Raw genomic sequence first — 13,706 nt, forward strand, 5'->3', positions numbered from 1 at the left:
CTAACTTGCTAAGATATTGCAATCTTTTCACTTACAATTTGAGAAAACTCAGACCCAGAGACTGTCCAAGAACATATAGACTTGGGATTAAAAACCAAATTTCTTTTACCTACGAGCTTTTACCTATGAGCATTTTTCTAATAGGAAATCAGTTCCATACTTGTGAATGTTAGCAAGCAAGACTTGTTAAATATTTGAATATGATTCCAAGGAAGATTTGGCAATTTCCTGCCTTATAATTTAAATAATAACAGTAATGAAGAATAATTATTATGCTAATAGATACTATTTAATGAATATCTACTATGTGTTTAAATAGTTCGCATATGAATTCTCAGCTGCTTCAGTGGTGTTGTCCTAACCCTCAATTAAGGCAAAGAGATAACTGATAAAACCTTTCAAAGAGTTTACCAAACCTAAATCACAGAAAAAGCAGTGACACTCATTTCAGAAGCCCATACTAACTCTAGATCAACTTTTCTTCATCTCATGACTTCTGTATATCTTCCATATATCCATATATCTAAAATATAGTTATTTCAACAAATTTCACTTCACAAGAATTTGTATCAGTTTTTTTTTTTCATCTGCCCAATTTTTCATTAATTTAGAACATTAATGAAAAGGGAAATGTGTGTATATATTTCATGAAGTTAGTGTGAAACTGCTTGCTTGTTATGTTGTTATTGGTGAAACTTCTTGATTATATCCTTTGTACTCTAGGCAGTGGTCAATTGGCAAACTACAGCCCTTAGGTAAAACTTGGCCTGCTATCTATTTTTTTTTAAGTTATAGTGGAACACTGACATGCCTGCTCGATTATGAATTGCCAATGGCTGTTTTCACACCAAAACAGTAGAGTGGAGAAGTTGCTGCAGAGATCATGCCAGCAAAGCCAAAAATATGTACTATGTAGAAAAAGAAAAGAAAAGAGAAGGGGAGGAGAGCGGAGGGGAGTGGGGGGAAGGGGAAGGAGAAAGGCCCCTGGGTTGCCTCAGTCAGTTGAGCTTCCTGCTTCAGCTCAGGTCATGATCTCACAGCTCAGCTCCTGGGTTCCAGCCCCATGTCGGGCTCTTTGCTGACAGCTCAGAACCTGGAGCCTGCTTCAGATTCTTTGTCTTCTTCTCTCTCTGTCCCTCCTCTGCTCAGGCTCTGTCTCTCTCAAAAGTAAATAAACATTTTAAAAAAACATGTACTGTGTGCCCCTTGCAGCCCAAATTTTCTGACCCTTCCTCTAGAACAATCACTATTAGTTTTTTGTAGGGTCATCATTTGATACTGGGTTTATCAAGTACCTATCTCCAAGCCTGTACCATTCCTTACTTTAAAGATCTTGATGGCATGATAAAGTTGATATATCAGATTATCAGGCTTTGATCTGTGTTTCTGATGTGTAATTATCCATGGAAATGGAAGGGTAATAAATATACCACAACTAAGGAAATAATTTTTTTGTAAGATAAAGTCTCATAGTATGTTGTTATTATTTTGTAGATTTGTAAATTTTATTTAAAACCTGGAGAATAACCAAGGTCGAATTGGCCTTTGAAATTATTCAGTAATGAGCCCTACTAAGGAAAAGGCTTTCCAATGGAGCATTTGTGAAAATATACAATGTAAATATGTAATTATATAGTAAGCATTTATTTTTAAAAAAAATTAATATTAGGGGGTGCCTGGGTGTCTCAGTTGGTTAAGCATTTGACTCTTGATTTCAGCTCAGGTATTTGATCTCACAGTTCTTGGCTGATAGCACAGAGCCTGCTTGGGAGTCTCTCTCTCTCCCTTTCTCTCTGCTCCTCCCCTGCTTGTGTTCGCTCTCTCTAAAAATAAATAAATATTTTTTAAAAAATGCATGTTAGGTGATAACTGCAAGTAAATTCTGTCTTTTATTTTGATAATAGACTATAAAACCCAGAAAAAAAGGCTGAAGAATATTTTACCCACTACATAATATAAGCAAATAATAGCAAGAAACTTTCCTTTGTTGTTTTATTCACTATTTCTTAAAGTATGATTCATCTGCATCAGAAGATTTTAGAATATATTTCAAAAAGTGGCAACTCCTAGGCCCCCTTCTTCATCTACAAAATTGGAATCTTTAGAGGAAGGCTTAGGCATGTGCATTTTTAACAGTGCTGGGACTTTATTTTTATGTACACTGGAGTATGAGAACCTCTGATTTAGTTCAAATGCTGTCACCTGTCTGGTATAATCAGTTGAAACTAGGGTCAATTTCCTTTATGTAAAAGGTCTTCTATTTCACTGGTAGCCCCAGTAAGCTATTGTTAAAATGCCAAGTATACATGGGATACAATAATAGACAATAAACTAGGTTAATTAAAGGGATGCTACTAAATTAGAAAGTGCCAATTGTAAAAGGTTTATTATGAATGTAATGATCTTGAAGCATTGGAAGTAATTAGCATTTAAATTACGTTGTAGGTTAGCCACATTAGGAAAGGTTAGCTTGCTATGAATTTTTATAAGGCTATGATGTTATTTATGGATTGATTTGAGCATTGACTATAACCTAATTTAATGAAAATTTTGGAATAATAAAATTGTCATTATTAACTGAGCTGCACATTAATTTTGAAATTTTCTTGAACACATTTTCACTGTAATAACTATTAAAATTTATGCAAGATAAATATGGATGTAAAGTTATATATGTAATATTTAAGTAATTTTAATACTTTATTACTATGATTAGATATATTAAGCTACTCAAAAGGGTCATAGTCACCAGGAGTGTGGCTTTGTTTCAACTGTATTTTTTTCCTGAAATTTTAGGTTGTGTGTGTGGTAAATAATTTCAAAGGAAGACAACCAGAAAATGAACATCTCCACATGGATAACCTGGCACAGATGCCAATGATCAGCATTCCTCGCGTAGAAAGTCCTTTGGAAAAGGTAACATCTGTACAGGTGATTCATAATTTAAATTCTCAAATGTGATTGTTATCTAGAGCAAATGAATAATCATTCCTGCAAGTTCCTGCACATTTTTGATTTACTGAAACAAATTTAGAGTCTAATGTGGTATTTAGCAAGAGTTTAGTCACTGAAGACATCATCTTAGAAGAATGCATATCACATTGAAAATATTTCTTTGAATACCACATGCTAAGAGCTGAGTATACATGGAATATGTTCTGTACTTTGCCATAACTTTGAGATAAGGAACATTGTGCAATGGTCTCATACAGGGGGAAATTACAAGATATTTTTATTTGAGAATACATGTATTTTTTAATATATTTCATTCTTTCCAGGCTCTATTTATGTGAGAAACTTCTTAGTATAATGCCTAGGACGTAACAGTGCTCAATGAATTTCGTTGAATCTCATTATAGAAAGGTCTGGTCTCATTATAGTAAGGTCTAATGACAGGAAAACACCGATCAGGACCTTCCTAATCAGGGAGGTACTGAAGGAAAGATTGGGAAGGATGGAGCCAGACCAGGCTGCTCTTTGAATGGCACGTCAAGGCTTCATTAGACATGACAATGAACACAGAAGCCAAATAGTTAACAAAAATTTTTCTTGAGACTTTTTCTTGAGACTAATCTTGTGAACTAGAGAGGGTAATATTTCTTAAATGAGGATGCAGTTATGTACATTTGTAATTGGTTAAAAGATTGCTCCAAGGGTTACTAAAAGTATCCTCATCCCTGTCCATCTCCACATTTTGATCAATACATTAGATGAAGAGATCAATTACATGCTAATCAGGAGCTTCGATGGTGTCAATCAGCGAGGGATAATTAATACATCAGTTGAGAGAATAAAAGAGAGACTAGATGCAATTAACAACTAGAAATAAAGCACATGTTTTGTATTTGGATTTAAAAAGAAGTTCATGTAGGGTAGGGTACATCTAGGTTAGCTGCACAAACAAAAACAGGCTCAGAGGGTATTGTAGGTTACCATTCAGCATGTGTCAACCGCATGTTATTGCTGCCAAGTTATACGATCTTACGTTCCATTTAGGGAAGATAATATCCTGAATGAGAGCATTAATAGTTTGCTGTGCTCAGACTAACTTGGAATACTGAATACTTCCCTTGGTGGCATAGTTTTAAGGTGGGCATCATAAAATAGAGTAGTCGGTACTCAAATATTTGTTAAATGAGCAAATGAATGTGCCCAAGATGGTGGTGCGTGGACTCAAAGTCATGGATTATGAAAGCCTGTGGAAGGAACAGAACATGATTAGAGAAAAAGAGAACTCATGGAAGACGCAGTAACTTTCCATATATATCTGAAGGACTACCGTATGGCAGAGGGATGTGATTTGTTCTGCTGGGGCCTCAGAGGTCACAATTAGGTTGAAAGAAAAGAAAGTGTAAGAAGACAAATAATGTCAAGAAAGAAGGAAAAACTTTCTAAAAATGGAATGGCTTCCTTAAGAGCAACGAAATTTCCTTTTATGATAAGGATCCAAGAACAGTTAAATAATCACTTGTCCATTGTACTATGGAGGGAATTCAAGCATCACAGTGAGGATAGAGGTTCTAGATCATCATTATAATAATAATAATAATAATAATAATTACGGTTTAATTATCATTCATCATGTGTCAGGTACTATGATGCAGATTGCTTATGTAAATTCAACAAATATACTCCTATGCTCTGCAAATACAACTTCATTCCTTACAACAATTTTATTTTTTTATTTTTTTTGATAAATTTTTTTTTTTAATATATGAAATTTATTGTCAAACCTTACAACAATTTTAAAGCTGGGTGTCATTATAGTGGCAAATGCTAATAGTCCAAAGAAGACCTTCTCCCCTTCTTTCTTTTAGTAACTGAATTCCCCAATCCAATTTTAGCTACATCCACCACTGCCCAGCCATAGTCTGTATTTCCCAGCTACCATTGCAGTCAGACGTGACCGTGCAGCTAAGTTTAGAACAATGGAATGTAAGCAGAAGTGGTAAGCACAACCTCTGGTTCGTCACTTGAAGATTCTTGTCTCTGTCTCTTCTCCCTCTTCTCATCAAGTGGAAAAGGTAGTGACTGGAAGTAATCTTTAACTTTTTTAAATGACCGATGCATTTTGACAGTGTAGGTTCCTGGCTGAGCTCATGAAACAGTCCACATACACCCTCTAGGTGGTTCTGAAAAAGAAATAAACTTCTTTCCTTTCTGAACCATTGGATTGCCTTCATCTCTTTGGCACAGTGGCTTAGCTGATGCCATATGACAATAAATGTCTCCATTGTAGAGTTACGGAAACTGAACTCCCAACTAGTTAAGCAGTTTGTAAAAGTCCACATCATTGATGAGCAACAAATCTATACAGTGTGACATTTCAAGATACAGGTATTGTACAAAATTAGATCTTTTTTAGCTCAAGAAATAAAGATAGAAAGCAGCAGAATTTAGGAAGAAATATTAGACATATTTGGAAGACAATGGTCTGGGTAGCAATTAGTGTTCATTTTATATACCTCGGAAGTTAACTTGAACATTAATTACTATCTTCTGTTTAACATATTTATTTGTATCAGGATTCTTTAGTGGCCTTCTAGCATTGCCAAATATTCTGATACACCATTACATCCTTCTATATATACAGTGTATATTATATACATATGTATATATATATAATTCCTGTTGTTGAATTTATGCAAATTGATTTTCATTTATAGTGATTTTTAAAATATGAAAGCAAAAATATTCTACTAGAATCTATGGATTTCAAGATATCCGTGTTTATTAACTTCTTTCATTCAGTTTTTGTTTGTTTATGACAAACTCACGTGCTCTGTTTTTACCTTGGTGGTAGTTAGGGAACAAAGATGATTTGAATCTGATTCGGTTCTCCCCTTTGCCCACCGAAGTGCACTGTCACATGCCTTGCTGAGCTCCGACTCTGCTTCCCACTCTATTCCCCGTTTGCAGGCAGAATGCTGTGTGCACAGGGCAGGGTCTACTCCTGCGACACACAGATCACACACAGGAAGACCATGAATCAAGGTGCTGGGGACACATCTCAGGCTTCCCTGTGGAGCTCTGCTGCTAAGACGACATGTATTTGTGCTCATTAGCTGGAAAGGGAGGAAGGCCATCACTTAAGGAAGCCCACAATGTTTCTCTTTCTTTTATGATAAGGAGTACTTGGAGTAAATATATTGCTTTTCATCATAGCTCACGATGGGAAACAAGTGAATGCAAAATTCTTCCCAATAGTTTGATCTTAGGAATTGATAGTTGGAGGGTGGCATTAGGTTCTTAAAGCTGGCCCTCTGAGGAGAGAAAGGGAGTCCAGTATTAAAGTTCCAACTGCAGGCACGCCAGTCGTTTAAGCACTGTTACGCCAAGCTGTCGTTTTCTGCTTGTCATTTTGTGCGGGGAAGGCAAAGGGTTTCTTTCCTTTAGAAGTTGTGTACTTATATAACCTCTTATGTTCAAAGTACATGTTTGATAAACTGTAAGCTACAGAGTAATTACAGCATGCCAGCATTCTTTATTTTTATGCCAGCGATTTATCCCTTAATTATAGGGAGTTTGTCATATAGTTAATTACCACAGTTTATGAGAAAAGTCATGATTTTTCTGAAAGCTAAGTAAATCTGAACATTCATTACCTTTGGTTTTATGAAAAGAATTAATCATCTATGGAAGCTGGCCCATCATATCTCATAGTCCAGTAGATTTTTAAGTTGCCAATAACTTCATTACCGCTGTTTATAATAGCAAATCATAAAAGTCTAACTGTGTATCAGCCGTGAATGATTAAATCAATGTTGGTACATCCTACAATGGAATCTGGTGCATTATAATGCGGTGTTTCAGCTCACAGGTTCTGGAGGTAGACTAGCTGGGAATTTGGGACAATTTTGACCTTGGGCAGCTTATTCAAATACTCTGTGATTCAGTGTTCTCATTCCTCGAATGGTCATTGTGAGAATTGAGCAAGCTTATAGTAAAGTACTGAGAACAGTGTCTGGAACCTGTAAAGCCCTTAACCATTGCCAGTGATAATTATTATTACCATTTAGCAGTTGAAATGGATAAGGTAAATCAAGATGTGGAAAGTTTTGATACATATTGTAAAATTTATTTTTTAAGTTGATATATATAAAATGTGTGTTATAAAATGTGTGTGTGTGTATAATGAAGCCAGTTATGCAAATTACCACACAAGATAATTTCTTTCTAGTAGGATCATTTATTTCTAGAAAAGAGCACATAGATGAGAGAGAGAGAAAAAGAGAGAGACTAGTTACCAACCTGAGAGCAATGCTTAAACCTAAGGAGGCAACTGAGAGAGTGGATCTGATTTCTTCTTTCTTTGCCTTCCTTCCTTCCCGTCCTTCCTGCCTCCCTCCCTCCTTCCCTTTCTCCCTTCCTTCCTTTCCTTTTTCATTTGTTTTCTCTTTTTCTTTCTGTAATGAATAATTGTGTAACAAAAGCAATTACAACTTTTAAAAATTATCCAGTTTTCTTAAGCTGCTCTAAGGAGGTTCTGGTCATGCTTCCTCAGATTGACTACCACTGTGTTCAGATTTACCAAAGTCCCTTGGAAAGATTCCCTCAGAGCAATTTAAATCCTATGCTCCTTCCTCATGACTCACACGATCCTTTTTAAAGTGTTTGGTTTATTTTTATCTGCTGAATTGGGCATGGAGGCCTTGGTGTGGCTCAGATGCCTTTGTGCCCTCATGCCCAGGGTCCCGCTTCCTTTGGCACACCTGCAGCCAGCCATCCCCATTTCAGATACTGTATGTCCTGAGAAACCGCACACAAGCCCTGTGCATATGCCTTTTATTTATGGGATCCACAAATTCACACCCCACCAAGGCCCCAGAAAACCAACTTTGTTCATAGGTTGCACCACCCTTTCCTTTCAGACTCATCCTTTTCTGGCTCCTTCCTTTGAGGGCCCATGCATCTCAAACAAAAGCCTCAGTGGTGCTGGCTTCAGGATGTCTCCAAATACATGAAGATGTTCTTAATTACTCTTGGGAGTCCAAGAACCAAAAGTCTGACTCTCCTTCTAGGAAGTGGAGATGGAAACATTTACATATTCATTATCTTTAGTTCCTTATTTTAGCAAGAGCAAAGAATTAACATCTTAATAGCTGTGTTACTAGGAAAAACTAGATAGAGTAAAATTTTAGTCATTTCTACTAAATATCGTATAAATCGATCCAGTTTGAAGGATGTCACCAAAGGGCAATTAAAATGTTTCTTTGTCAATAGAGAAGCTCAATATTGCAGAATTGGCTAAAATCCTATAGAATCCCAGTAATACCCCAAAATTTCAAAGAGTAAAGATGAGAGATAAGAGCAATCTCTGAGAGAAGGAGGAGTCTATTCTATTTAAAGCATAATTCAGCACCTTGAACCAACACCATTTTGAGACTGGATGAGCAAATAGGCAAATACACAACAAAAGAAAGTCTTCAGGCAAGAAGCTGTCCCTCTGGTCAAGCTTCTCATTAATATTGATTCATGGCAAATGAAGGAGTACTTTTCCTCAACTGAACGGGTGCTATAAATAGGGGGGAGAGTTGTCTTTATTTAAAAAAAACAAAAAGCTAGCTCCAATACTTCACCATCTACTTAGAGTAGAGGTTAGACTGAAGTGACTAGCAATAGTTCTGATGGTCCAACAACCATGAGAATGAAACTGTATAGGAATAAAGTGATAATCCTATAGTCTCAACTTTTTCTACCATTTCACTCATCAAATCACCAAAATTCTATTATAAAACTACACCCTCCATCTTTTCAGCTCAAGATCTAAGGTAAGGATTCCTTGACTATTTGTGGAACAATCTGGGGATAGCTAAATCTATTGGTCTTCCAGTGTAAATAATCAGGACAATTACTTAAATCCTTTATATGATATCATGACATAGATGAGAAAGATAGACACATTTTACGAGTTAGAATATGTTTTTGAAAAAAATTAATTACAAAAAATTTAAATTCATTATTAATAGTATTTTCTTTCCACTGTCAAGGAAATTAAAGAAAATATGTGAAATGAGAGATGAAAGGTAGGTGACACAATGGCACAATTAGGAAACTAATGTAAGAAAACAAAGAACATTATGACAGAATGGAAACCAATAGTAGAAACCATAAAGAACAAAATCCACACTGGAGAAAGACTTATCAGTATATTAAGGACAGGTTTCAGCATATGTAGTAAAAGAACAAGAATATAAAATTGACCAGAGAAAAGATAACAGATACAGAAGACATGCTACAGAAATCTAACATGAATCATTGTAGTTCCAGAAGAAAAGGACAAATAGAAGTATAGCAATATTCAGAGATATATATCAAGGAGACTTTTCCTTCAAATAAATACCTTCACTCTAGAAGAGTTAACTAGATACAAGGTAAAATTAAAATATATACTAAAACTTAGATTGTATTTCTCAGTGAAATTTTTGTATTTTATTACTGAAGAAAGAGTCCTATAAATTATGTGGGAGATGTTATTATTATTCCCAATTATTAACTATCCCCTTCCTTAGGCAGAGTATCCTTCCTGCTCCAATTATCTAGGATTTGGTCAATAACATCTGAATGAACCTGATTTATACCCCATTAGTCAGAAACCTGTAGAGACATCAAGAGTTTTGTCAACTTTGTTGCTTCTGGGCCTCTTTCCAGGAAAAGTTCATTTTCCTGATAGGGGCTGTTCCTTTAGCCTGGATCCTAAAACGGGAAGACAAGGGAAGCAGAAGGGTACCCAGCCAGCAACCTGGAGCAGATCTATAGAACCTGCCCACCAACATGTGGTATGAGGGAGAAATACATATTTGTTGTTGAAGCCACTGAGCTCTTGAGGTTTTAATATAGTATACCTAGTGAAAACTAACACACACACACCAAGGCAGAAAAAGTTGGTTACCTACCAAAGTCTGACAGCACACTGGGCTCAGACTTCTCTCTCTATAATAGTAGATGCCAGAATAGAAAGGAGTAGGAGTAGTGTTTTCGGAGTTTTCAAAGAAAAAGTTTGTGATGTCAGAATTCTGTTCCCACCCAGGAGTGCCTGGGTGGCTCAGTCAGTTAAGCATCCAACTTTGGCTCGAGTCATGATCTCATAGTTCGTGGGTTCGAGCCCCATGTCAGGCTCTGTGCTTACAGCTCAGAGCCTGGAACCTGCTTCAGATTCTGTGTCTCCCTCTCTCTCTGCCCCTTCCTCCATCATGCTCTGCCTCTGTCTCAAAAATAAGTAAAACATAAGAAAAATTTTTAAAAAAGAATTCTATTCCTACCCAAAAGGTCATTTAAGTATTAAGACAACCATAAAATATCAGATATGTAAGAATTCAGAAATTATATTACTCATGAAAAGTTACCAGAAGATTTTTTACCAGTTAACTGAGCAGCACACCAATATCTAGAGCTCTCAAGTTAGAAAAGTCATTATAGGAGTGAATGGGCAAAAAGAATGGAAACCATTTACATAATTAATTAGAATTGACTATAGTAAATATAGTAACATAGAGAAAATTATAATTTTTAAACAGAAAATATATTTAAAAAGAAAATAATATAACAATGACAAGATGAGACAGAAATCCTAGATGTCAACAAAAGTAAAATTATGATAATTTCCAGCTTTTATGAAGGAGGGACTCAGCATCAATCTTTTGTTCTTGACATTGCTACCTAGAAAAATATAGATTCAAGCATTTTTAAAAGTAAAAGTTATCAAAAGTAATGAAAAACACCCTATAAAATGCCAGTAACAAAGTGTAAAGTATCAGCAACATATGTGTTAAAAGGTTAATGTCTGTAATATATGAAACATCCTAATTGAAAAATGGGCAAAGTTTATAAATATGCAATTATTAGAGATCAAATACAAATGGGAAATAAATATATGGAAAAGTATTCTCTGTCACCTTTTTCTCCTTTTTTCCCCTTTTTCTTCTTTTATTGAGGTATAATAGACCTATAACATTATATTAGATTCAGGTGTACAACATAATGATTTGATATTTGTGTATATCCCAAAATGAACAATGAGTTAACATCTGTCACCATAGAGTTACTAATATTTTTTCTTATGATGAAGACATTATTTATAGTCACAATGCTGCACATTGTTCCCATGACTTATTTTATAACTAGAAGTTTGTAGCTTTTGACTCCCTTCACCCATTTTGCCCATGCACCACCCCTTGCCTCTGGTAATTACTGACCTGTTCTCTGTGTCTATGAGTTTTGTTTTTGTTTTTGTTTTTTTTAGACTCCATGTATAAGAGAGATCATATGGTATTTGTCTTTTTCTGTAAACTTATTACTTAACAGTGTACCCTCAAGGTCCATCCATATTGTTGAAAATGGCAAGATTTCTTTCTTCTTTACGTTTAAATAATAGTCTGTTGTGTATAAACTCACCACATCTTCTTTATCCATTCACCTATCAATGATTACTTTGTAAATAATGCTGCAGTGAATATGGGAGTGCATATATATTTTCAAGTTAGTGTTTTCATTTCCTTCAGATAAGTACCCAGAAGTGGAGTTGCTGGATCATACCATAGTTCAATTTTTAACTTTTTGAGGAAACATCATAGAATTTACATTCCCGTAAGCAGTGCACAAGAGTTCTCTTTTCTTAACATCCTTGCCAACACTTGTTATTTCTTGTCTTTTTGATAATAGCCATTCTAACATGTGTCAGGTGATGGTTTCTTATGGTTAATTAGATTTTCCCAGACAATTAGTGATATCGAGCATCTTTTCATGTACCCGTTGGCTATCTGTATATATTCTTTGCAAAAATAACATTCATATTTTCTGCCCATTTTTTAATCAGATTGTTTGTGGTCTTTGCTGTTGAGTTGTATGAGTTTATATATTTTGGATATTAACCTCTTATCTGATATATGACTTGCAAATATCTTCTCCCATTGAGTTAGAGGTTAGCTGTGGGCTTGTCACATCCGGACTTTATTATATTGAGATACATTCCCTCTATACCTATTTGCTGAGAGTTTTTATCATAAATGGATGTTGAATTTTGCCAAATGCTTTTTCTATATCTATTGAGATGATATTATTTTTTATCTTTCAATTTATTAATGTGGTGTGTCACATTCATTGATTTGTGGATGTTGAACAATCCTTGCATCCCCGGAATAAATCCAACTTGATTGTACTGAATTATCCTTTGAATGTGTTGTTAAATTTGCGAAGATTTTACTGAGGATTTTTGCATCTATATTCATCAGGGATATTGAGCTATAATTTTCTTTTCCTGTAGTATCCTTTTCTGATTTTGGTATCAGAGTGTAAGGCTGGCCTTGTGAAATAAGTTTGAGTGTTCTTCGCTCTTCTGTTTTTTTGGACTTTGAGAAGAATTGGTATTAATTCTTTTTAAAATGTTTGGTAGAATTCACCAGTGAAGCTTTCTAGTCCTAGACTTTTGTTTCGGGGGAGGTTTTTAATTACTGGTTTAATCTCTTACTAGTAAGATTTTCTGTTTCTTCATGATTCAATCTTGGAAGACTGTGTGTTTCTAGGAATTTATCCACTTCCTCTAGGTTGTTATTTATTGATGTATAATTGTTCGCAGGAGTCACTTATGATCCATTTTATTTTTGTGGTATCAGTTATAACATCTCTTTCACTTCTGGTTTTATTTGAGTCCTCTCCTTTTTTTTTCTTGATGAGTCTAGCTAAAGATTTGTTATCTTTTCAAAGTTCTGTCACTTGTGATGAAAATTCATGAAGAGTCTTTTATGGGATGCTTATGAAGTTGGTTCTCACCCTGTAAGCAATGGGGAGCCATTAAGGAATTTAAGAAAGGAAATGCCATGTTTAGAATGGAGAATGAATTAAATAAGAGCAACACTGAGCAAAACAAAAACCAATCTGGGAGGTTATTGTACAAATCCAGATAAATTATTAAGATGACATAGACTGGATCTCAGGACAGCCATGTCATCTCATTTTGACTGACCAGGCATCATTTGGCAACGTCTGTTTTCAGTCAGATGCTGATTCTGATCAGAGGAGTTGCCTTTAGTCTGTTTAGGCTGCTATAACAAAGTGCCGTAGACCAAAGGACTAATCAACAACAGAAATTTATTTCTCAAAGTTGTGGTAGCTGGAAATTCCAAGAGCAAGATGTCAGCGAACTCAGTGGCCCATTTCCAGTGTCCCATATGGCAGAAGGAGTCCCTATTGTAAGGGCACTAATCCCATTCATGAGGGCCCCGCCCTCATGACCTAATCACCCCCAAAGACCGCACTTCCACTTACCACCACATTGGGTTTCACCATTGAATTTGGGGAGGACACAAGCATTGTCTATAGCACGGGTTATCTAACTATCCCAATGATTCACAGTGGAAAAGGGCTAACTGCTAGCCAGGCGTCACTAAGAAAACTGTCCCCCTACTGTCACCCCCAGAAACATGCTGACCTCTCATCTGTGACATTTGCCTGTCTTCTCCTCAGAGATTTCTCTTATTTATAATGAATGAATAAAGAGTAGATTGGCATTCCTTCCAAGGATCTTCCTGGGTCAGGCTGCATTCATCATAGTAGCAAAGCTCTGAGCCCTTTTGTCTTTTACCTCTCTCTTTCCCTCTGCTTTTCTCATAGCAAAATGCTGGCATTCAGATTTGCGTAGGTAAGCACATGAAAATAATAATGTGTGCATATGCATTATTGATTTTAACTGATGCTATACAGAAAATCTA

The 13,706-nt window shown here is 35.7% G+C and overlaps 1 protein-coding gene and 1 long non-coding RNA gene across 2 annotated transcripts in view; one reads left to right on the top strand and one right to left on the bottom strand.

Moving 5' to 3' along the window:
* Nucleotides 1–13,706, top strand: part of PLPPR5 (phospholipid phosphatase related 5) — a 123,337-nt gene that overhangs the window by 90,711 nt on the left and 18,920 nt on the right. Inside the window, exon 5 of the mRNA XM_049616751.1 lies at nt 2,797–2,931. Coding sequence (XP_049472708.1) covers nt 2,797–2,931 — 135 coding nt within the window. The remainder of the gene's footprint in view (nt 1–2,796; nt 2,932–13,706) is intronic.
* The window catches only part of LOC125912367 (uncharacterized), a 39,758-nt gene continuing 28,955 nt past the window's right edge, over nt 2,904–13,706 (bottom strand). Inside the window, exon 3 of the long non-coding RNA XR_007454684.1 lies at nt 2,904–12,769. This is a non-coding gene — a long non-coding RNA (uncharacterized LOC125912367). The remainder of the gene's footprint in view (nt 12,770–13,706) is intronic.

Source organism: Panthera uncia (genome assembly GCF_023721935.1).
Source record: "Panthera uncia isolate 11264 chromosome C1 unlocalized genomic scaffold, Puncia_PCG_1.0 HiC_scaffold_4, whole genome shotgun sequence".
NCBI lineage: Eukaryota > Metazoa > Chordata > Mammalia > Carnivora > Felidae > Panthera > Panthera uncia.